At 36.1% G+C, this 26,219-nt stretch overlaps 3 protein-coding genes across 6 annotated transcripts in view; 1 reads left to right on the top strand and 2 right to left on the bottom strand.

Annotated features, from left to right (window-relative positions):
- Nucleotides 1-11,385, bottom strand: part of LOC110442795 — a 28,114-nt gene extending 16,729 nt beyond the window's left edge. For all 3 annotated transcript variants that reach the window (XR_002462052.1, XM_021486579.1, XM_021486580.1), the window contains exons 1-5: nucleotides 11,276-11,385; nucleotides 8,610-8,695; nucleotides 5,799-8,084; nucleotides 5,210-5,430; nucleotides 4,697-4,796 (exon numbers count right to left, since the gene is read on the bottom strand). Coding sequence is in view for 2 of the 3 variants with exons in the window: in XM_021486579.1 (XP_021342254.1) it covers nucleotides 4,697-4,796; nucleotides 5,210-5,430; nucleotides 5,799-8,084; nucleotides 8,610-8,667 (2,665 nt within the window). In the remaining variant the exon portion in view is untranslated. The remainder of the gene's footprint in view (nucleotides 1-4,696; nucleotides 4,797-5,209; nucleotides 5,431-5,798; nucleotides 8,085-8,609; nucleotides 8,696-11,275) is intronic.
- Nucleotides 11,386-11,446: 61 nt separating this feature from the next.
- Nucleotides 11,447-18,124, top strand: LOC110442813 (ERI1 exoribonuclease 3-like). Its single transcript, XM_021486623.1, has 7 exons — nucleotides 11,447-11,668; nucleotides 12,795-12,911; nucleotides 13,775-13,834; nucleotides 14,421-14,509; nucleotides 15,786-15,858; nucleotides 16,787-16,883; nucleotides 17,558-18,124. The coding sequence occupies exons 1-7, from the start codon at nucleotides 11,453-11,455 to the stop codon at nucleotides 17,635-17,637; spliced, it is 732 nt and encodes a 243-aa protein (XP_021342298.1). The 5' UTR covers nucleotides 11,447-11,452; the 3' UTR covers nucleotides 17,638-18,124.
- A 1,710-nt stretch (nucleotides 18,125-19,834) lies between these two features.
- On the bottom strand, nucleotides 19,835-26,196 carry LOC110442794 (protein SZT2-like). Of its 2 annotated transcripts, XR_002462051.1 has the most exons (8): nucleotides 26,013-26,196; nucleotides 24,887-25,160; nucleotides 24,090-24,219; nucleotides 23,116-23,257; nucleotides 22,558-22,758; nucleotides 22,289-22,357; nucleotides 20,962-21,402; nucleotides 19,835-20,923 (listed from the first exon to the last, which is right to left on the bottom strand). XR_002462051.1 is itself a non-coding variant. In XM_021486578.1 (7 exons), exons 1-7 carry the CDS (start codon nucleotides 26,058-26,060, stop codon nucleotides 21,259-21,261), a joined length of 1,008 nt encoding a protein of 335 aa, XP_021342253.1. In that variant the 5' UTR covers nucleotides 26,061-26,196; the 3' UTR covers nucleotides 19,835-21,258. The 2 variants fall into 2 exon arrangements, 1 of the variants encoding a protein (XP_021342253.1); XM_021486578.1 differs by having other exon boundaries at nucleotides 19,835-21,402.
- Nucleotides 26,197-26,219: the final 23 nt, after the last annotated feature.

The following is a 26,219-nucleotide window of genomic DNA, read 5'->3' as shown; positions in this document are numbered from 1 at the left end:
AAATTTCATAATGAACTATTCCAACCATGAATAGGAATCATACTAATGTGACTTCAGGGGTGAATGAGTTAATAAAAGTTTTAAAATAACATCTTGGTGTCAAGTTTTTCTTCAAAATACAATGTCTGGTAAAATAGCTGTCCAGACATTTAGAATGATCAGTTACTAAGAAAAGATCAGTCATAATAAATTGTACATATATTTCACTGAAAATAAGGGAATATCAGATACACCTGTTTTTATCGTAAGTAAGAGGTAATTTTTTTTTTGATTTGCAAAGCAATTCAAAGCAAGCACTTTTGGGAAGGATATTCTGCATGAAGTTTTGAGATCAAGGCTGGTTTTTCTCACCAAATTGGGAATGGAACCAGAGGCTTTAGAAGTAGAAAAAATCCTTCACAGTAAACCAAATTGGGAATTTTTGGAATCATAGCAAACACTTATTTAGTTTTACAAAGTGTCGGCTAATTGACTAAAACATCCATATCCGTGTTGCTGTTGCATTGCCGTCTGGAACTCTCAAAATTTAAGATGACTGTCTGTCAGCCATCTTGGTTTCTGATCAGTCTAAAATTTGATATACGTAATTATGGACCATGGAGAAATTTCTTGTAAAACTTAAGAGAGATCCCTCCAGTACTTTCCAAGAAATAGCTCTAAAAAACTTAAACTCTCAAAATTCAAGATGGCCACCTGTTGGTTTTCCAATCATCCCAAATTTCCATATGCGTATTTTATGGACCATGGGAACCGTTCTTCTGGAATTTGAGAAAGATCCTACCAGTGCTTTCTGAGAAATAACACTAACAAACTTTAACCAAATTCAAGATGGCCACCAAGTGTTTTTCAGAATGGACAGACCATGGACAAGGGGTGATAGTGACCTTCATCTCTGACAGTTTTATCCAAAATGCAAGCATTTCGAGTAAGGGGCATCGAATAAAGGTACCATATAGTATATAAAATTGTCTTTCTTCAGGTATATCAAAGTTTTGCCCTTTGACAAGAAAACCTCTGTATAAAAACTGATTTTGATTCAGTCAAGTGAATTCAATTTACTATGTGGAATAGAACAAGTCTAGTAGAGACAGCAGGAAGGATTTCAACAACGTGGGAAAGGAGAGGATGGGTGACAATAAAAACTTCTCAGAAATCTACAAATTTAATCATTACCTACCATCTGAAATGATCAAAAAATATGATAGACCTCAAATTTTAGGGTATCTGTAGAAATGCACACACTTTAAAGAAACACCACAAAACACTGATTGTTTGTGCAGATCTGTCTAGTTTTCTGAGATCACAACTGAAATAAAATTTGGAACCCAAACTTAAGGATTGTTTTTTTTTTTATTAAAAAGCATCATATACAGATAAAATGAAATATATGTAGCATCTATGTTGCTTCTTATGAGAAAATACCTATCAGTAACAGAACATAGCACTTTGAATAAATATTTTAGATGGAATCCTTTTATCTGGAAACTTTTTATCTATTTATAGAACCCTTTTACTCATTCACCCCTGAAATTTCATAATGAATTATTCCATCCTTTGAATTGGAAGAGTTCAAATGTGTCTACACTTTATAGACGTAAGATTTGACCTTGAATGATCCTGACCTGTGACGAAATGACCAAAGAGAATGTAGATGTTTATAGTTACCTCATACCAAGAACAATTTTGTACAGCAACATTATGCAGCTTGGTGAAGATAAGATTAGAAATAGTTAATTATCAGCTATGGAGCAAAAATTATCAGCCGATGAAATGAAAACAAAGTGAGCAGACGTTAACATAGATATACCCCAGCCCCTTCCAAATTTGTCCGTGACTTTTGACCTTTTAACTTTAATCAATGACAACAAAAACTAACCAGGTGTAGAAGGCTATGTTCCATATTACAGTGTAAGTATAAACAAAATCTGCTGAGGGGTTTGTGAGATATTGTGTACACAATTGCAAGCTTTCTACTTCAAAAGTGGTAAAGTGTGATATTTGTCCATGACCTTTGACCCTTTTGCCTTGACGAAAGACCATCAAAATCTAATCAGGTGAAGAGGTCAATGTTACTGTAATAGGGTGTGAATATAAACCAAATTTCGTGGAGAGATTCATGAGATATCTTGTACATTTACTTTTTACTTTGAAAGTGTCAAAATGTGATATTTGACCTCAACCTTTAACCTTTTAACCGTGACCAACGAACATCAAAATCTATTCAGGTGTTACGGTGTACATACACAAACGGACGGACGGACGCACTGATGAAGTGATTGCTATATACCCAGCCTCACTAGGTGGAGAGTGTAAATAGGGGAATCCATCATGAATGACCTTGACCTTTGCTGAAATAACCTTTAAAAGTAAAGGTGTCTAAGCAGGGGAAAAAAATGTTTATAGAAGCACAAGCAGAAGACAGGCAAATGAAAAGGAGGATACGAAAAATTGACCAAAAGAAGATAAAAAACCCAGCACATTTGTAGAAGAATAACTGTTTTAGTACAAAAACTTCAGAAAAGCCTTAAGAATTTTGTTTGCTGTGTTATAAACTTATGTTTCCTATTATCACATTATTACTTGGACTAATTATTACCTCTAATGGACATTCATAAGTTGTTCCTATTATTGTTCAATTTAATTGGCGCTTATCAATACTGGTGAACATTTAATTTACCTCAAATACTGAATCAATCATCCCTGAGATGTGAGAATGATTTCCTTTTCTCTTTTCACTTCAACAAAACTACATTTGGATCTGTGTTGTATTATGAAAATTCTGTCTTTTAGGTGTTTTTCTTTGGGCAGCAAAATTATTTATAGTGTATCTTGACTTCCTCAATCAATTTTTCACCATTGATTTTAAAATTATTTACAGTGTATCTTGCCTACCTCAATCGATTTTTCACCATTGATGTTACCAGAATGTGTTTTGTTTGAGCTGATTCATACAAGGAAATTGATTAGTATGTAAAAGCAAGACTAACTCAAACCAAGTGCAAGTAAAAACAAAAGAGAGAAATTTCCAACACCTCGAACATGCATAAACAGATATTGTGTATGTCAGAGTGGTTCCTTCAGCAAACATTGGATTTCTACATTACAGTGGTAGCAAGTCTATGATTTTGTCATCCTGCATTAACTTGGATTAAAGTATCAAACTAGTGAAAGGTCTGTGAGCTGAATTTCTGAAAGGTGAACTGGGGTAGGGTGGGGTTGGGGAAGTGTTGGGGAGGGGTAGAGGTGGGGTAGAGGTGGGGTAGGGGACAGGGTAGGCAGTGGTAATATAAAGAGAGAATAGGCTGCACTACCTAGAAGGATAAGTTATTGTATGTATCAGGAAAGGGGAATGAATATGTAGAATAATAGGCAATGATATTAATGGATAATAAGCAGGGATAGAAAGGGGAACATGCAGCAATAGTAAGGGAGAATACTCAGTGATAGGAGAAAGGAACAGACAGATATAGGAAAGGTGAATAGGCAGTGATAGGAGAAAGGAACAGACAGATATAGGAAAGGTGAATAGGCAGTGATAGGAGGAAGAAACAGACAGATATAGGAAGGAGGAATAGGCAGTGATAGGAGAAAGGAACAGACAGATATAGGAAGGAGGAATAGGCAGTGATAGGAGAAAGGAACAGAGAGATATAGGAAGGAGATATAGGCAGTGATAGGAGAAAGGAACAGACAGATATAGGAAGGAGGAATAGGCAGTGAGAGGAGAAAGGAACAGGCAGATATAGGAAAGGTTAATAGGCAGTGATAGGCATAAGGAATAGGCAGTAATAGGAGAAAGGAACAGGCAGATATAGGAAAGGGGAATAGGCAGTGATAGGAGGAAGAAACAGACAGATATGGGAAAGAGGAATAGGCAGTGAGAGGAGAAAGGAACAGCCAGATATAGGAAGGAGATATAGGCAGTGATAGGAGGGAGACACAGACAGATATAGGAAGGTGGAATAGGCAGTGATAGGACAAAGAAACAGACAGATATGGGAAAGAGGAATAGGCAGTGAGAGGAGAAAGGAACAGGCAGATATAGGAAAGGTGAATAGGCAGTGATAGGGAAAAGAAAAAGAGAGATATAGGAAGGAGGAAAAGGCAGTGATAGGAGATAGGAACAGACAGATATAGAAAGGAGGAATAGGCAGTGAGAGGAGAAAGGAACAGACAGATATAGGAAAGGTGAATAGGCAGTGGTATGAGAAAGAAACAGACAGATATAGGAAAGAGGAATAGGCAGTGATAGGAGAAAGGAACAGACAGATATAGGAAGGAGGAATAGGCAGTGATAGGCATAAGGAATAGGCAGTAATAGGGAGAAGGAATAGGCAAAGATATGAGGAAGGAACAGTCAGATAGGGAGGAGGAATTAGCAGAGATATGAGGATAATCAGTGAAAAGAAGGAGGAAAGTTCAAAGAGGAATAATAGGTTATAGGAAGGAGGAAGGGTTTGAATAGGAAAGATTGAAAGAAGAGAGTTGAGGTTGATGAAAGGAAAGAATAGAAATGAGGAAAAAGGACACTATTAATGCCCTATTGGACGTAGCAATATATGAAGAGGTGGGATGTAAGGGGTATTTGTATTGCACCTTTTGGTAGAAGTACAGAAAAGTGGGATGCTATTGCACCTTAAAGTTGTAATAAAGGGAGGGGTCTGATGTGTTAAGGACTATATATAGTTATATCTACCTATTGCCAGTTGTTGATGACATGACAGACACACTCTTGCTTCTTTGTTTTCCATATATTCCAGTCGACTTCTCAGATTACAGCATGTTGAGCAAAACACCTGTAACACCAAACCAATTGTTTATTATTAACAACTGGTTTCTACCTTTTTCACATTCTTGATCCATTTAACTTTTAGAGCTTATTACAAATTGCTTTTGAATAGCTATACAGTCAATAATGAATTATTGTTACTTTACACATAACTATCGTTAATAAGTAATGTAATAAACACAATGAAAATTTTGTGAAGACACCTTCTGGTTACAGGAGAAATACATTTGTTAAAACCAGAATTCAATATAATAGCTTTTGATGTTCATGAGACATTTCCTTACCTGGACACGTCCTTAAATGACCTTAGCTGTTGATAGGACGTTAAACAAAATATAACCATTCTTACTTTGAGAGAAATATATATCTTGACAATAATCAAGGATTTATGTAAGCATGTTTAACAGTAAATAAATTCACCTTTCCACAAGCACGGCAATGATGTCTTCTCTTTGTGAAAGTAAACTTTGCCTCACAACCCATACACAAGGGTGCTTCTGCATCAGGAATCCACCTGGGTGCCACTTTACCCAGGGCATTTTCTGTCGGTGCTGCTGACGGCTCGACATCCATCGTTGGGATGATTTCCTCGGGGACACTACCTACAGCTCCACTCATCTCATCTGGGCTCTCCTCTGGTTCTGAAATCAAAACAAAAAGACTTGACAAATACTGATTTCCTTCGCTTACAATCATTTAAACTTAATAATGAAGGTCAAATCTGGAATGTTCTATCACATATATCAATCTTTAACAAGAAACTTAGTCGATTTTCAATTATTTAAAAAAAAAAAAAAAGTATTTTTTTTAATCTTTAAGAAGTTTAGTAATTTTGCTTTCTTTATAATTGTGTTATTTTTTGAGTTGAAATATATTGTAATAAAGGTTGACTTAATTATGTGGTATTTTCCTGCTCAGGGCTTCAGATTTTTTTTTCTCGATAACTACTACATACTATTACATGTTAAATACAAGTCCTTATAATTATATAACAGATATGAATACGTACCCTTTGTTGGTGCTTCGGTGGCAGGTCCTTGGACATCAGCTTCAGGTGTTTCCATGGATTCAGGTGTGGCCGTTTCCACGTTTGATTCCTGATAAGGAAATATAAAGGGAGCTTGTGTCCTCTCAGAGTTACCCACAACCAAGTCGCCCCGGGACGGGAGATTTAGACTGTTAGGACGTTTTTGTTGAGGGGGCACCGCCAATGTGGGTCCTGCAGGGCTCCAAGAACTAGGTCGTTGTGAGTCATTAGTATAAGGAGGAGGATCATGTGACCTCCGCATTACAGGTGCGTCTTCCATGTCTACATCCCCGGCCTCTCCCTCTGACAGCCCGTGAGAGGCAGGGTCAGTCACACTTTTGCTCGCCTCAATTTCTTCGTCGACACAGCGATTCACGACATCAGTTTTTAGTGCATCATCAGCCTCTGTTTGACAGTCGTGGTTTGCCTGTATACACTGAATTATTTGGCTGGCTATAGGCTCCAGGGAAGAAACACCTTCAGTGCTCAGACAAACTTCCCCATTCTCCTCGGGACTGGAAACCACACCAGGCTCTTTTGAGATATTCGATGGTGTCTCGAAGGGAACAATTGACAAGCCTCGAAGGCTGTTGGGTCGTGACAGTTCCTTGGGACGTGCACCTTCCCCAAATGATGATATTGAGCTTCCTGTTGGTGAAGTCTGTCCATCCAGAGCAATGTAGTTTTGGATAGCAGTACTGGGTGAGGTAAGTCCCGTGTCTGCCCGAGGAGGGTACATTTCTATCACAGGCGAATCAATGATCCTTTCCTCTCCTGAAATATTCACTTGCTTATTTTTCAAACAACTCACATCACACGAACCTTCATCCAAATTGCCAGACATAACTTGTTCATTGGTAGTTCCCGGTTTTGAGGTTTTATTTGCAAGTGCATTGACCAAATCAAAGTTTTTTGCATAACCTCTTTCGTTTAATATATTTGCATGGTTAGGACTTGTAATATCCACGCCCGACTGTTGGTCACCGGCGACCATTGATCCTGGATCACACTGCATACCATTTAAGTAAGAATTAATGTCGCTTTCTGTCATGTCACTATCAACCTCACCAAATCCGACCACATCGCCAGTGGCATTGGCGTTGGTAGACATTTCTACGGAGTTGCCAGTCATGTCAGATATTTTGGGAGCGTCCATTCCCACTCCTTCACATTGCATTGTGGCCTCCTCTTGGTTAACATCACTTGGTTCTATTTCTAGTTCGCTCCCAGCGACAAACCCATTGGTCGGTCTCTCATTATCCATTTGCATTGAATTAGAATTGTGACACTGATTCGGAGACAAATCTGAACTGTTTATATGCTTGGTAACCAGATCTGTGACAGGCAGGGCCTCGTTCTGACTAGATAAAGACGATACTTGTGAATCAGTTGCGTCCATTTCGTTACGACCCATCAAACTATCTTCTTCCTCCATTGGACTTTCACTTAACAGGGGCTTATCAAACCCTCCATTTGCAACAAAGTTATTACTTTTGCTCTCATCCAGATGATTTGGCATGTGCTCAGTTACTCGACTAATATCTGTTGGCACTGAAGGTTCAAATTGTTTATTTTCCACAACCGGCGTAAACCTGTCCACAACCTGTATTGGGTATTTGCAGTTAGTGTTGTCTGCAACAAACACCGTCGTTGATTGTCCTCCCTTATTCGGGGAGTGTAAATTAGAATTTGGACTTAAGTTTTGCTCCGGTGATATCGACTGATCTTCCGTCACTTTTGTATAATCGTCACCCGCCGTATCCACGACCACATCATTACGTTTACAACTTAGATCTATCGTACCGGAATAATTGTTGATAACATTGGAATTACTCACTGTGGAAAAAGAATTGAATTGCTTGAATTCACCTTGAACATCATTGTCCAATTTTCCGTTGTCTTGGTGACCTGTAGTTACTGCTTTTAGCAAATTTTCTTGCTTTTGAATAGCGTTTTGAATATCGTTGGTAAAGTTATCATAGATATCTTCCACTTTTGTATCTAGAGGCCCTGTGTATGTACTTTTCCCACTTTTCCCAACAGACGGTGCAAAGTCGGCTTCAGACAAGTCGAATGTTTCTGCCGGAATATAGGGTACATCGTAGACAGCCGTTGAGCATTTTTCATCCTCAGAGCTGTAAGATGTCCATGCAGAGTTGGTACTGATTGGTACTTGACTAATTTCGTCCCAGGGTCGATCATCGTTGGCATTGATATATTCAGAGTAGTCTGTAGGGGACTGACGAGTATTCCGTGATGATTCCTTCTCTGAAAATTAAGTTGATTTATACAACATGAACTGAAGTGTAATTGAAAGTAAGATTACAAAAGAAAGCGTGCATCGCTAAAATTATTTTTGCAATCAAAGTATAAATATGTTGTAAATCAATTTTTTTAACAAAGAGCAAACTATTTATTTTTGTATTTCAAGATAGAAGAAAGTACAACATGTATTATGTTGCTTTTGAAATACAATCTAAGACTCTTATTCTTTCAAATAATCCAACCAACTTGACAATAGAAAATATCTTTGATATGGAACTATTTTTGTGCATTTAATTTGTATCAATTGTTTACAAGTAATGTATATATATTTATATAACAACCTGAAATTATATACAGACACAACACTGTATATAACTATTTTTTTCAGTGCTAAAATGTTTTGGTGATATAGTAATTTTCAAATTTAAAGATTATGTGTATCAACCAATCATCTGTCACAAACTCTAGCATCTAAAAATCAGTATAAAATTAAATATGCCAATCAGACTATGCTTATAAACTTTTTACCTTCTGCTTCAAAGTCGTCCAGCACTTTGTCAAGGTCCACAATGAGACTGTCCATCATGTATCACCACATCTTTGTCTGTATGTACCTGTAACCACGTAACACCTATTAGTTCCTAGTTTTGATTGATGTGTGACAGGGAAAATCCTGGAGGGAGCCATGGGGCCATTGATATGTTGCAATTTTCGTTTAATTTTACATAGAATGGCCCCTCTTAATTTTGATATTGTCTAAAAAATTGCTGAAATGGCATTGCTCTCAAATTTCAAAAAACCCCTGGTATGTTGTTATTTTTACATTTCTGTGAATTCGAAAAAAAACCACGTTTGTGCCTAGCTAAATGACAGGCTTTGTGCTAATTATATACATGTATATTAGATGATACACACATTTCAAACAGCCTCAATAGTTGGATCATAATCACATGGAGGTAAGTGCTCTGTGATATTTGACTCAGAGTTACTATTTTAGAAATAGCAGGTCAACATTAACATTATAATGTCATTTCAATTTTAACATCACTTTGTTTATTGCCAAATGAAACAAAAAATTTCTCTGTACAATTTTAATACATTCCATCTTGGTTAATGATAGAATTCCAACGGAGTGTAGACAAGACGGCAGAATCTTGCTAATAGATGATTTATTCAGGCATTTCAATTTCTATCATCAAGATTTTGTTGTCTTGTCCATGCTCCATAGTATAATTCATTGATGAGCTGTTAGCGGGGACTCTGTAGTCCATATAGTATAATTCATTGATGAGTTGTTAGCGGGGACTCTGTAAACTACATTCGTACATGTATCTACAGCGGTAATCATCTGAATTGCACAAGATTTTGAACTTAAAAGGGAGGTTGTGTTTGCAACCCCATTATGTTGTTCAGGATTGTTTAGTGATAAAAACATTATTTAGCATCTAATACAACAATTAAAGACTTCTATTTCAGTAAATAAGTGGTTATAAGGACCTGAGAGGGTGATATCGACCGAGATGAAACCAAACATTCATCTCCAACAAAAGTCCATAATTGATAGATATGTTTATAGTGTTACTTAATTAGTAATGTATACCCTGGTGTTGGATTATTTAAAGAATCATTGAAGTTCATAATTGATAAATATGTATGTACCCTGTAGTACTAGTGTTACTTAATTAGCAATGTCCACCTAGGTGTTGGATTTAAAGAAACATGACCATGAAAATGAACTGTGTATAAACCTATATATATTAGTTACAGGCAGCTTGAAATGGTAACAGTATTTAACTTGAATCAAAATGGAGTTAGATTGCAACATTAATCTATTTGCTTATTATCAATTTAATGTCTGCTATAATATGTATAAACGCAATGTACACAAATATTGATTCATCATAAACATGTATCAAGTGTTCCAAAGGCTATATTTAGCTTAGAAAAATAGGGAGCAGTTTCCTCCTGTGGTATTAACAGTATGTTTAAACATCAGCATTCTCCGACAAAAACTCCTTGATAATTTCTGGAGCTGTTGACCTTTGACTCCCTGCATGTGTTATCACACAACATATCAAAATCATGGTATCATGACTGTAAATATCTTAATAAGGTTCTTTTGATAATGTTGTGAAAGTTTTTGACAGATCAAGCCCTTTTCACCTTGAAACAAAATCAAGGCTACAAATAAGGGAAATTCATTCCTGTTTCTTACTGGAAATTGCAAAATTTATGATCCTAGGTCTTTAGTCTTAAGATTAAGCTTTTAAAAAGAGTCTTGTTGGACAGACAGCAGACTATAAGCTCACAGATCTAGATGGTTTGGTGCCAGGTCAGCACGAAGCTAGAAGGCAACCATAAACATATGTACAACTAAAATCTGCCACACATATCCCCCTTTTTAAACATGTTTACCCTTGAACAACACAATAACCCCCAATAACTTCCTGTCACCATGGATGGGAGCTAGGGCACATGTACAGGGGAGCTAGGGCACATGTACAGACACCATTTGTAACAGTAAAGAGAGTAGCGTGCTTCCATCGGGGATCAAAGTCACAACCCCCAGCTTTCCAGTCCTCCACTCTACCTATTGGGCAAAAGGGAAATTCCCTTTAGTATGTAGCCAGAAGGCGACTGTAATCCAATGTTCAATTAAAATCTGCCCCAAAACTAACAAGCCACATGCCATTCTGTCTGGTTATATATATAAGTGGTTACACATGTACTGAAATATCAGCTTCTTGACCATATATAAAAAGTTTGGAAGCTTTCCATTGGTGTCTACAACTATATCAACTATATCAGAACACTTGTTGTTCCACTTCACCCAACATAGATATCATATGAAGAAATGTATCTTGCATGTAAACTTCACACCAATAAAAATCTTAAACGTGCATAGTCTACCAAACAAAATAACCCATTTATAAGGACTCGTTTCTGTAAATAAACCTATAATTTAATTATAAAAGTTGAATAAACAAGTAGCTGCGGTGTCGAAATAACACAAAGGAGACTCAAAGTATTCCAATTCATAGTTCACACATGATTTTCCATGTCAATGTTGTTGGTTTCACATCTGTCGTTTCCTGACCTGTAATTTGACATGAAATATTTCGTTCAGATTCGAAGTAATGTGATCAAATTACAGTAAAATTCATTCAGTTATATTCAAATGAAATCATAAATACCATATAGCCCCGTTCTATCCTACATAAGTGTCCATAAATGGAAGTTTTTCTTTCCAATTGGGATGGACGTCAACTGCGGATGATCTCATCTTATATTGATGCAGACAGCAAGGTCAAGGTAGTTTTAGAATCACATGACCTAAACCGGAAACGGAAGCGATCAAACTGAAAGTAGAAATGTGGTTGGTGTCGCGAAGTCGCGTGTTATCTTTACGACAGTTTCGTTTGGTTATTTCACAAACACGAGACATACATGTGACATCTAATAAACTTCGACACAGCAAAAATATCATGGCTCATGTAAAAGAAAATCTTAAACCACAAAATTTCCAATATTTTCTTGTTTTGGATTTCGAAGCAACATGTGATGACAACAAAAAATTACATCCACAGGTAACATTTAATTAATATTTATCATATTATGCCGAATAAATCCTTTGTAAGTATTTTGCTATATCACTTTCAAAAAATACATAACCAATATCGTCTATGATGAAAAATCAAAACGTTTGTATTCGATGTAATGTATTTCGAATTTGGAGAAAATCGGTCCAAAATAAGTATCTCCTTTTTAACATAATTTGAAGGGGGGGCAAGAGATGGTCAGATCTTCCTTCATAAGGCATAAGGTCTTTTTGAAAAAATGTGCCCTAGGTTTATTGTGCACTGAATTAATATTTCCTTGTATAGTGGAGCATGATGGTAAGATTATCTACATTTATCTCTGCCAATGTGCCAGTAAACTTTATAAAAAATGTCGGCAAAGTTCATTTCAAAACTTCATTTAACAGATTTCCTCAACAGGGTCTATTTTGTTGACAGGTGTTTCTGTCAATCTTGTGAGAAAAAAGGTTTTTCCTATGGTGTGTGTCTATAATACATGTCACTACATTTCTTTCTAATTTGACTAAACCTGAAAGAAAGAACCAATTAATATTGATACATCATCAATATATGTTAAAGATTTCTCTCAACTATGCTACAAGTGGGTGTAATATGACCTTGATTTTTTTTTTTTGGTCTGATGTCTGACATCACATATTTGATGAAAATGGTTGACAGAATCTGCAAAAAAAAAAATGGTCTCTATAGATTTGAAATTGTCATTGTCATCATTTTTACCAGTGCAGTGATAAAGATATATTTTTTTTTACCTTTCCTGAAGCCATCTGTGTACGGTAAGTATGTAGACATGCTCTCAAATACAACATAATTTAGTGCACACCAGATACAGTGAAATTTTCTTTAAAAGGAAATAGTTAGTTATTTCGGAATGGTGGAAAGAGTAATTGCTTCTAGAAATAATTATTAATTTTCATCAAAATCGTGTCATGTCCCAATAAAATGTCTTATAGGTATAATTTACACTTTTATATAAGATTAAAAAAAACCCCAACATTTACATTTAATTATAAAGAAAATGATATTTAGGAACGAAAGCATAAGACCTACTTATAAAGGTATAATAGGATGTTGAGAAGTACATCTATTTTTACAATATGCTTTATGAATGTTTCAGGAGATAATAGAATTTCCAGTTGTGATGCTCAATGCCGAGACGTTGGCTACAGAATCTGTTTTTCATGAATATGTACAGCCACGTGTCCACAACCGTCTTACTCATTTCTGTACAAATGTAAGTATCCCAAGTTACACAAGTTTGGTCACTTGACTGTAAGATTTTCTTTTTGAAGAAATGACAAGAACTGATCTTTTTTGTTTGTATGAAGTATTTTATTTAAAAATTGTAGACTACTTACAATGTTTTCTTTTTTCTACAATTCGTTTTGTCAGTTGCTCAAAATTAAAATTTTAACATTCATTTGAAAACTGCATAAAACTTAGACGTATCATGTTTTATTGTCTTCTGTGTTTTTACCTGGAGTTCATATGTGGGTGATATAACATATCAGATCATTTAGAAATCCTCGTTGTTAGTCTCGTTTATCATTCTGATGTACATTTATTTGAGTGATCAGGGTTTTCCTATGTCCTTTTTGGATACCCCCCCCCCCCAAGCAATTCCCCTAATAACCTGATGTTAATTTTCACAATTGCCTTCCTTAAAATTACTAAAAGAAAACCACCAAAAACAGAAAACGAAACTTAATTTTTACCTTTTGCTGTGGTGTGGCCTCTACCAACCGAATGAAGTCACCATTTTCCCTTTGAAACACTGTTAGTCCAGAACGGCTGAAAACGTAGATTTCGACCAAATTTGGTCTGGAGCATTGTTGGGCAAAGGGTACTCAAAGATAAATATAAAGGTGGGGTGTCCCCCACCCCAAGGGACACTTTATTTTGCATACTATTCAGTTTTCACAGTTGATAGTATTGAATATTCTAATTTTTGGACCCTGTTAAAAAAATCCATGGCATAGTCCTGGAAACTTTTGTTTGTACATCATTACATGTGATACTACCTTTTACAGATAAAATGTATGAAATGTATTTCCACTCCATTGATAAGTTCTGTATATTATCTCATTTCTAAAACAGTTAACGGGAATCATTCAAGAGATGGTTGATGGACAAGATCACATAGAGGATGTATTGAAGGTCAGTTTTTACACATTCATTAACTCATTCCCCCCCCTGAAGACACATTTGAACTCTTCCAATTTAAAAGTTGGAATAGTTCATTATGAAATTTCAGGGGTGTACTTATTGAGCTTTCAACCCAACAGCATTCTGCAGGGTCCGACAGTAACACTAGTCCTTTTGATCGAGACTAGTAAATTTCGGCAAGGACTAGTGATTTATATATAACATAACTGGTCCTTTGAATGCATAAAAAAGATCTGTTATCTCAATATCATTACATAGATTACAATATAAGAATAGTTCTTTTGAAGATGTGCTTATATACAATTCAATAGAATAATGATTATCAAAATTGTATCTCAAATATTAACAAAACTGTGTTGTTTACCATCACAAATATTTCAAATGTCATTTTAATCAGTAAATGAGATTGACTCAGATGGTGAACTGTGTACTGGTATGTTATAGAGTGGTATATACATTACAAATTCATAGCAAGAAAAGTTTGATATTTTTTCTATTTTTTTTAAAGTAACGAAAAGCAGTAGGAACTTGTCTTATAGTTTGTGCCTCTTTTGATTGGTATTCTTTCCTTCCCCAGAAATATGACAATTGGATGGAGGAGAAATTGCTGAGTAAGGGCCATACATTTGCGTTTGTGACATGTGGCGATTGGGATCTTAAAACAATGTAAGCTTTACCATGACAACCAATAAAATTATTCTGTATTATTATCACTGTGTTTTAAATGCTACCAATACCCATAGCGCCTGTAAATATCCAAATTGACATTTATGTTTTACGTTTTCGTTTGTTTGATGTCATTTATCAACCATTTATTGGCCCTAATGACCTTTTTTATGTGTTGATGGGCGGTTGAGAATAATAGTACATAGTAATAAATGCTTAGACTGTTTTAAACACAAACAGGAATTGAAAATTTGTTTTGCAAGCTTTCCCAAGCGTCGGTTGCCTTTGTCAAGCAAAGAGTGCAAATGAGTGGTATCTCGACTCTTTACCACTGAAAACAGCTCACTAAGCCACGATGTGCTGAGTTAATTCAGCTGTCAAAAACATAAAGAGACATTTTGCCAAATAGCACTCTAATACTACAGGCAGTCAAGAGGGACCCATTCTGCCCGGACTTTTTAATAATGATGTTTAAACCTTATGCAAAATATTTTCATGATTAGTAGTTGTTAAAGTTGTTAATTTCCATCCAATACATTTAGTAAACTTGAATTACGGTAAACTATAAATGTACATATTTTAGCAATGATCTTAACACTTTTCAAGCTTAAAGTATTGCGCTAAGTTATGATTGCATTTGATAAAGTATTGTAAATTGTTTTCTATTGAATATACTGTGGTTGCATCAATTCACTGAACTGCCAAGTGGTTAAGGCATCTGACATTCTGCTACCACTAGCCCTCCACCACTGGGTCGCGGGTCTGAGGCCTAAGTGGGGGCAGTCACCAGGTACTGACTGAAGGGTCAGTGGTTTTTCTCCAGGTATTCCGGCTTTCCTCCACCACCCAAACCTGGCATGTCCTTAAATGACCACAGCTGTTTATAGGACATAAAACCCAAACATACCAACCAAATCACTGATCTGTCAACATTTGATAATGCACTATACTAAGTATGTTAACAGTGTTACTAATATAGACAGTTCTGTTTTATTTCTCAGGGAGGGTCCGTTGGTTATGTAAACTTGGGAGTGCACTCCTGGTGGCCCTCAAAAGTTTACCTGGAGACCTAAAAGGGCATTCAAATCCAGACAGAGTGGACTCTGAGTGTACTTTATGTTACCATTAGTCTCTGCATGAACATGTAGCTGCGGACTATATACTCCCCACTTGATACGCACATCAACTTGTTTTGTGATCACTGATTTACATTACATATGGTGTATCTGGTTTAAAATATAATTTGTGTTATTTGCATCTTGTCTTTTTCTTTTAGGTTACCAAGTCAGTGTGATTACTTTAATATTAAAAAGCCGTCCTATTTTAATCAGTGGATCAACATAAAAAAGGTAAGACATTGTACATGGTTGAATGCCTTGTATACTAGAATACACATAGACACGTTTTCACGTCTGTTGGTTTATTTCTGTCTTAAATATTTGTCCAGTCATCCATTGGTATATTCTGTCCATCTCTGTTTGATGCTGTGAATGTCCTGGAATTGTGTTCTATTATACTCCATGAACCAGCTGGTAAGCACAACTCTTCCTAATCTGCTTGCTGGATATTTTTTTTTACTTTAACACAGGGAAAGTACATCATATGCAGATGTGCACGCAGAAAGAAAGGAATTTGCAATTTGACTATTTTTTCTAGAGTTATGGCCCTTGAAACTTAACAACTTTAAATTTCTGCTCCAGAAAAATTGTAAGCACAACTCCTCGATAATCGTTTGTTAAATTATTTTGTAACTTGGCACAAGGAAAGTACATCCTATGTAGATGTGCATGAAGGAAGGGATTTGTGATTCAATTAAATACCTAGATACGATTAAGTTGGGGGTATATCTTTGTGAGAATGCTCACAGTTTCTCTAGTTTGTAAAGTCATCTATTTATGTATTGTCCAAATTCATTTGTTACTAAGAATAACCGGAAATAATATGGAACATAGTTTGTATATGCAATAATGAACAATTTTCTGATGAAAAATCAAGTTCTTCTGCGAAATTTCTTTTTGCCTTCAAAAGATCAAAAATGTGTAAACTAAAGTAGGATAAACTTTTTAAGTGTCCATCAATATGTTACATTGATCTTAAGTTGTCACCTTTCTAGATATGTGACATGATCTTCAGTTGTCACCTTTCTAGATATTTGACATGATCTTCAGTTGTCACCTTTCTAGATATGTGACATGATCTTCAGTTGTCACCTTTCTAGATATGTGACATCCAAAAAGTAACATTTTTATTTTTATTTGTTTTTCTCTGATTTTTCAGGAGTATGCTGCAGCTACCAGTAAATATCCAAGGGGAATGCCTGCCATGTTGGAAGGTTTATCGCTAGATCTCGAAGGCCGACATCATAGTGGAATAGGTAAACCCACCAAGCCAGCTGGGATAGAATTACCTTGGTAGCAGGGCTTGTAAATCTGGGATAATACCCAAGATATCATGGATTTATAATCTGGGGTGATATAGGAACTGCAAAAAGCTAGTATCAGCAAGAACTGTTTGTCCAGTCATCCATTCACGTATTCTGTCCAATTAAAGTATCAGCCAGAATTCTTTGTCCTAGCTCTGAATTATCTTGAATTATCCCTGCTCTAAACAACTCTTTTTTTTAGATTAGATTAGCTTTGTCTCTCCCAGCTTTCTGATATCCTTACTATTCACAGGAAATGTTTGGTTCTCAAGCATGTATTAAGTGTGCTGAGACCATAAAACTAGTGTGTGGTACCCATTTTTCTTATGCTTGTTCACATTTAGTAGTAGGTCAACATTACAGTGGTTTTTTTTAAGCCTTGAATATGGAGAATATTATACTTTTGAAGTTGTCAATAGTTCCATAAGGGTATTCTCGGAAATCCAAGTTTTAGGTGTTTTTCTTTTCTTTCTTGGACATCAATAAAACTGTTCCCATAACATTGTGGAGCAACTGATTGAAATAAATGACATGATATGACTTACAGTAAATTATCAATTTGAAGGGAAGATGAAATTCTTCACCAGCAGATGATTTAATAACTTAACAATTTTCCCTTTTTTCAGATGACAGCAAAAATATAACTCGAGTCGTGGTTGAATTGCTGAAGAAAGGACACGTGTTCAAAATGACTGGACGGCTATAGGAAACCTTTCAGCTAGTGTTCTCGACAAAGTGTATGGAACCCAGAGAGAATGTGTTTAGTCTCATTAACGATGATCCTGCTTCTCAGACCTTGTAAACCTCTTGTTTCGTGATGTCAGATCCGTAACACAGAAATAGCAGCAGCCTGGCTCAAGATGGAGTTATTTTAAGGAAGGGATAATGAATTGAAGTGACTGTGGATCCAACAAAGTTTCATAAAATTTGGGTGAAAACTTTTGGTCAGGATCTGCGGACATGCCTGATGTATTATTTCCCCATTATTGTGTAAAACTTCTGTAGCTTTCAACTGACAGGATGGGGCCAACAAAAGCTTAAACAAAGGGATTTGTGTGTGTGTAAGTGTAAATTTTGTTATTGAATATGAATGTTTTATGTCAAAGAATGTTTTGATTTACTAAAAATATCGGTCTACATGGAAACTGTATAGTTGAAATACATACTTTTAAGTAATAAATAAACTGTTTTGTCTTATATTCTTTGTGATTTTATTTTTTTTATTTTTGCAAACCTGGTACTTGATGAAGGCGTTAATCTATTAAATGTATATGAATGATTTACCGTTTTCACTTTTCAAACTTTATTTTTATGTATTTTGATGAAACTTGTTACATGTATTCAATGTTAACTTAAATATTTTGAATGCATTGGATACTTAATGCTTTCAGTCAGTATTTATAGCTGCTGCTGCTCTTATTTGGTCACTTCAATATATTACCACCCTACAGAATTTATTATATCTGGATTTCCACCTAATTAAGTACAGATATTCATAATACCGATAAATATATCTTGGATGAGTTTTTTACACAATCTATTCTATCTATTTCTATCAGAGTTATTGCCCTTGGAAGGATTTCTTCTCTAGAAGGCACATTTTCAAGTAAACTTGAACAGATGTTCAAAACAAAAATATTCTGTCATGAATCTAATATTCAACATATTCCCCAGGGATTCCTCTTGTTCAGGTGAGATAATAAACCTAGGGATTCCTCTTACTCAGGTGAGATAACAAAACACAAAGTTATTTCCTCTGCAGGTATATTTATTATTTAGATATCAAGTATGTATCAAAACATAGTACACATGATTAAGTTGGCAAGGAAGAAATCCATTGGTTTCACTGTAATAACATATTTTAGGAATTTGCTACTAACAAAACATATAAACATATGTTGTACAGATTTACCAACTATTCAAAAAATGAAAGACAAGAAAATATGGAATGCACCTCTCACATACACATCCTAAAACACAACTGCACGCATACACATCCATACACCCATCCACACAAACATACCCATACATAAAGACCCTCACATCCACACCTTTCCACACCCACACACATACAAACTCACATAGGCCTAAACATCCACATGCTCACAGCATGAGTGAACCCCAAGTTGACCTACATTCTCACTTTAACAACATCTTGTAATTATATAATATGTGGTTTTATTGCACACAAATGCTTTTTTCTCTATCTTTAACTCTGGATTTACCATCACACTGTAACATTCATCATTAGACTGAATCTCCCAGTCCCCTTCATGTCAGTTAAGTCAGGCTTCACTATAAATTTTCACACATATACCTATGTGCTTTACTTGGCATGATACACACAAACTGTAAATACTGTTGCTGCAGCATAATTGTACAATAGGTTCGATGGAGACACTCAATAATTCAGCAGGGAAACAATTTCTAATATCACACACCATGGAAAGTAATTTAACAAGAAAACGCTTATTTTAGTACACACTTATGGAATTGAAACACGACTGAAGGAATTGATTGTTGGTAGCAGTTTGTTATGAGCGGGGTTATTGATTCATGAACTAGTGAACAATTTATAATGATGCTATCGTAGTTCATGTCAATGTAAGGCATCAAATGCATTCATCAGCCCATAATAACAACATGGTTCATAAAATCATCAAAAACTTGTTATCAACATGTACACAAATAGAGTATTTCAAACAACTTCACATTACAAAGAATCTTTATATACCGTAATGAATTACAGCCAGTTTCACAAAGGGGATGGACACTTGTTTGAGATTCTATTCATCACAAACTGAACCAAAAAATGTAAAAGCACACATTTTGTGAATAAATAGACGGGGGAAAATCAAATTAAAACAACGATTTTCCTTGTGATGTCACACAGGATGTTACTGTACCCATTATATCGTGATGATTATCTGATAGCTTTTCAACAATAGTCAAATCATGTAGAAAAGAATCTTCCATAATTTTATGTTTAAACTGTTTTTCAACAATAGTCAAATCATAAAGAAAAGAATCTTCCACAATTTTTATGTTCAAACTGATACAGGACTGAAAACATTTTGAAATCTACAGTATATTAATTTCATAAAATTCAGTTTTAAGTTAAAAATCGAAGTTGACGAGACTCCCCATTTCATGTTGTATGGTTATATCTTCTTTTGAAATTCGTCTGGCCTGACTAGTGAATTCTATCTAGGAATCCATTAACTGGGGTAGGCTGATCCTTGCTGAAAATACTTCTAGCGGATCCTGGATCTCATTCTCCATTGTATAAAATTTAATTATGCTTAAAAAAAAATACTCTCTAAACTCTTACATATGTCAAGCTCAAAATTCAGCCTCCTTACTTTCAATATGCTGTGTACTTGGTTGCAATGCACACATAAGTTTTCCTTTATACGAAGTAGATAAAAAGAATTATTAATTACCGTGCACACATGGATATCACTAACCTTGGTTTCAATTTGTAGATTAAGGGAAGACTGAAGAATTTTCAATAAAAACATAATCTCATGCCCTAAAGTTTGAGCTCAACACTGCTTGGTACCAGTCTCCCCTGTCTATAGGACACCAAACTTGATGTCCCTAGCCTCAATGTCACGTGAATACTGCTTTAGCACTTCCACAGTCCACTTAAAAGTATGTTTTCACACAAATGTGAACACTTCCTTGAAGACGTCGAACTGTCACAGATGGCCTCTAGAAGACGTCGGACTGTCACAGATGGCCTCTAGAAGACGTCGGACTGTCACAGATGGCCTCTAGAAGACGTCGGACTGTCACAGATGGCCTCTAATGAATGTTTTTGTTTAGACAAATATATCACCTAAAGTGTTTCTCATTGTAATCATGTAAGTTGATAATTACATATATGATGTGATTATGTACACCTGTGATATCAAAATGCCACACTATTACATGTGATGTCATGTTGTTGACCTGTGACACTGCTGTTGACCTGTGACACTGCTGTTGACCTGTGACACTGCTGTTGACCTGTGACACTGCTGTTGACCTGTGCAATCATTACGCAGACTTGTAATGTCACACAGTTACATATAAAAAAAAAAATTGCTCTGTGTTTTCACACTGTCATGTGATGTACGTCACTTCCTGGGGCTGTGATGTCATTGCACACCGATGATGTCATTTTGTTGGCCTGTGATGTCATTTCATGTGTCTGTGATATGTCACACCATTATTTATCATGTATTTTATTTTTGCTCTGTGATGTCACACTGTCATGTGATGTCACTGCCTTTGGCTGTGATGCCACGGCACACCTGTGATGGCACTTCATGTGTCTGTGATGTCACACCATGGACGCCCAGAGGTGGTAGCAGCAGACATTGACAAAGTCCTCCACATGTGAGTGCATGCCCAGTACATTCAGGTTAGGGTTCTCTGGACTGTGTTCCTGGTCTGTGAAGGACTCTCGGAATATCGCACACAGTTCCTGCAAAAACAAACCAAAGTTAAGCCTATGAAAACTCTATTAGTTATGCTAAAGTAAATGCATGGCAAACAAGGGTTCAAAGGCCTACTGTACATGTATTTGCTGTGATAAGGTCTACTGTATTTGCTGTGATAAGAACCCCTTCCCCTATAAGTGCCCATCCCATTATTTGGGAGGAATTGAAAATATATTAACTGCCTCTCCCTCACAGGCCTGACTAGGCCCTGTTAAAGATTCATAGTAATTACACTTCCAAGCAGAGATTTATGTCAGGTGAACATGGCTGGAAGTAGATGAAACATTTGATTTCCAACTCTTCTGCCACACTTGAATGTTTATAATGACCTTTGGTGACAACACTGGTTTAGCTTCACAACTTTTTTCCTTCATAACTCACATTTCATTATCCTTATAAGTGCCCCTCTTTAAGCATTTGTTTTTAAATACCCTGGGCACTAATTACGACAAATACAGCATACAGTATTCATATTAGTTACCAAACTTTTACACATTGAAATTTTTCAGGAGAATTGGAAGTGATTGCTATATTATCTTGGGGCTTGCTGGTTTTAGTCTGTTACATCACTTTAGGTTTCTGAAAAACAATTTTGAAAGAACATTCTTAGCCCTGCTCTGTACATGCAGTGTACTAACAACTGTAGGAATTGACTTCTGAACTTACAGCAAGTGATCCCACTTTGTCCTCATTTAGGATCCCTAAGGGGCTCAGGCCTACCATATGAACAATCATGAATTGCAATGCTCAACTTATGATACATGTAAAATGATAAAAGAAACTTAACCAGATATTAAAGTATAAAATGCGAAAAAGTTTGAAACTGGATGACAGATTCTGCAGCTGAGAGATTTCCATACAGCTACTTACTGTCCTTTTCTCCGTGTTGTCCAACATCAGCATCATAAACATGTCCAGGTAGTTAGGATTGAGGATGAGCTGAAAAATAAACATGTTTTGTCTTAAAACAACAGTATCACAATTTGTAACAAACCACTTAATTAAAACATTTCACTTATGAATGTAGCATAAGTTATTTTCGTTCAAATGTGTTTCAGAGCAAAACGGACAACAAAATAGGATTTCAAAAGAGGAAACAAAATAAGACCTCTATGAATGAAATATATAAATTGTCTTACAATGTACTGTGTTTGTCCATCGTGACTGAAGAAGCAGCGATGCGTGTCAGGATAATGCGTCTGTATGACCCGGAACAGGCCTTTGTACCACAGGAAGTTCATGGTCTGAAGCTGGATGAGCATCGGGTCAAGCTCACCCAATGGCGTCCTCACAACCTTCGCCAATAGCTCCAGGAACTCCTCAAACGACAGCTTCTGGTACTGTAAAACAGACATACTCATAACTACATAGCAGAATCTCAAAAGTCCATTGGTATTACATGTAGTATCAATTTCCATTAGCATTTCCTTTGTCAGTTAATACACGGACTGAAGAAATAAAAAGTCATATATAAACTTTTATTATGAACCTCTGCTCAACATCAATGTCCTTACAAGCCAATATATGTGACAAGTTACATATATATGCAAAGGCTTAAATTATGGTCTTAGATTTAAATTAATTCTCAGACATGAAATTATTCAACGTGACAGACCACAACGTCCACTTAACATATGTGCAAAATAAGATGAATACAACTTATTTTCTCTATAACGTTAATCGTGTATTCTACTCACCCAATCTCGACTCTCTTCCGTCTCGCTGCGTTTTTTACGTCTCCCGTCCTCCTCGGATTGTTCCCCGACCAACATGCGCTGCCACAACAAATCTTTACGACATTTTTCTGTCGAAACTTCCACCATGCTCTCAATTTTCTCCCTGGAAAAGAAAACATCACAAGTCAGTATTTTACAGTTTAAATACATTTTAATGTTACGGTATATTTCTAATGGCGTAGTGCAATGTTACACTCAAGTTTCATTTTTAGCAATATAGAACATGCTGATACTGAAGTTCTATTTTATATCAGAGTCTCTATATAGACTGGTGTATTATGAGTTATTATACAGTTATGGACTTTTGTGCTGGTGAATATGATGTGATATGAACCTGAAAAGGCAAAGCCGAGGTCAATATCATTTTTTTCAGGTTAATATCACATAACTGTTTTATCATATGCTTCACATCATATTTACTAGCACAAAAGACCATAACTGTTTTACTATATGCTTCAACAATAAAATTGTGTATAGTTAACCTTTACTAGAAGGAGCCTTCGTGTAAAATTTAGCCTGTGTTGAATATAACAGTTCGGCATTGTGGCTTTCGAAGACATCGTCAAGGTTCTTTTCCTTAAGATAAGCATGGAGGACACGCACTTCGTGTTCGGTGGACTTTTTTGTGTTAACAGCATTTTTATCTTCGAGTAGTTTTTGGAAATTTTCAGATTTAACAACGGAGACGAAGTGTTCGCCAGCAGCCATCCTCTATTGGATTTGGTGTAGGATATATTGCGTTCCTTTCTAACTGCGCTTGCGCTAAGACAGGTTTCGGGGAATTTCCATATAGGCTATATTTAGAAATCGATATTCACCGGATAACCAGTCTATAGCTACATGAGTCTTTGAGGACTGATCACGTGTATAAGATCCGACCAATGTGATTGCGAGTAATTTTCAAGCATATAATAAACCAGTAGACAGATTGGTACCTTGCAAGTTGTGCCTCCTCCATGAGCAGGTTGTACCCTGGCGTGTCGTGGACGTCGGACGTACGGGAGGTCTTCAATGTCTCCTGTCTCACTCCGATGTGCTGCTTTACCGGGACAGGCTTGCTTCGATCTGACCACACAAACACACTGATATTAAAATCCTTGTGAATCAGTGTTTAAATAAATACGGTACCTGTGTAATCAACTTTGACAAAACATATTTATAATTTGATGGTTTATCTCCGCAAAATCTGTACAGGAAATGTTTTTGCAGTGTTATGGCAAACATAAATACACGGCCTACTATACAGAACATAACTGTGGTGAAAGGCAAAATTAACACTGAGTGAAAAAGGAGTCTACTGATGAAGCATGTTTCATTTGGTGAAAATTTCCCAGTATAGAGTTTATCATTTTTCTGTAGAGAATATATTTAGGCTCATACACAGGTAATCTACACAATTTTGCCAGGGTTTTGGTATACCAGTATACACATGTATGTTCTCTGTAAAGTCCCTAGAGCTTTATAATCTATGTAAATGAGTGAAAAGGTATATAATATATATATACTCAATTCATAAACAATATACTAACCTGAGAGAGAAATAATCAGATTTTAAAATTGAATTACATAAAACTGCATACAACTTAATGAGAATACTTCCTAGAAATAAAAATAAATAAAAGTCATGATGACTGGACTTTGAAAAAGAAGGATCTGTTTTATAGCACAGAAATGATATGATGATACAAATATAGTATCATTGACAGTATGTAGTCAGGTACGCGAGACCTACCTCTGAGCTCCTCCAGGAACACACCCTTGGTGCCAACCTTACTGTCGATGGTGGCCTTGGGGAAAAGCTCTCTACAGCTCGTCATCACCACATAGTAGTTCAACTTCAGTAAGGTCCGTTCAGCCTCACTCTGAAAGTTCACTTGCTGGGAATCATGGGTAATTACAAGTCCAACGTTATAATCATCAAGCTTCTGTTTTTGTTTTGGGTCTGTGATTCTTCGCAGCTTGTGGCAGATTAAAGCGTATTCATTACTCCTGACAAAGTGGTACTCCTGTAAGTAAATACTAACAATCAGTATTCATTACTTCTGACAAAATGGTACTCCTGTAAGTAAATACTAACAATCAGTATTCATTGGTTCTGACAAAATGGTACTCCTGTAAGTAAATACTAACAATCAGTATTCATTACTTCTGACAAAATGGTACTCCTGTAAGTAAATACTAACAATCAGTATTCATTCCTTCTGACAAAATGGTACTCCTGTACGTAAACACTAACAATCAATATTCATTACTTCTGACAAAATGGTATTCCTGTAAGTAAATACTAACAATCAGTATTCATTGGTTCTGACAAAGTGGTACTCCTGTAAGTAAACACTAACAATCAGTATTCATTACTTCTGACGAAGTGGTACTCCTGTAAGTAAACACTAACAATCAATATTCATCACTTCTGACAAAGTGGTACTCCTGTAAGTAAATACGACAAAGTGGTACTCCTGTAAGTAAATACGACAAAGTGGTACTCCTGTAAGTAAATACGACAAAGTGGTACTCCTGTAAGTAAATACGACAAAGTGGTACTCCTGTAAGTAAATACGACAAAGTGGTACTCCTGTAAGTAAATACGACAAAGTGGTACTCCTGTAAGTAAATACGACAAAGTGGTACTCCTGTAAGTAAATACGACAAAGTGGTACTCCTGTAAGTAAATACGACAAAGTGGTACTCCTGTAAGTAAATACGACAAAGTGGTACTCCTGTAAGTAAATACGACAAAGTGGTACTCCTGTAAGTAAATACGACAAAGTGGTACTCCTGTAAGTAAATACGACAAAGTTTTCGATTATAACTAAAATAAAAGTTTACGTAACAAATTAACCTCACACAATACTTACGCTGTCTAAATCGGCATCAACATTGGGCACCATGGCGATGACCTTCATCTGGTGGAGTTTTACATATAACAACCTCACACAATACTTACGCTGTCTAAATCGGTATCAACATTGGGCACCATGGCGATGACCTTCATCTGGTGGAGTTTTACATGTAACAACCTCACACAATACTTACGCTGTCTAAATCGGCATCAACGTTGGGCA

This window comes from Mizuhopecten yessoensis, unplaced genomic scaffold, assembly GCF_002113885.1.
Source record: "Mizuhopecten yessoensis strain PY_sf001 unplaced genomic scaffold, ASM211388v2 scaffold716301, whole genome shotgun sequence".
NCBI lineage: Eukaryota > Metazoa > Mollusca > Bivalvia > Pectinida > Pectinidae > Mizuhopecten > Mizuhopecten yessoensis.
The sequence above is the reverse complement of the archived record's forward strand: the minus strand, read 5'-3'. Positions and strand labels throughout refer to the sequence as shown.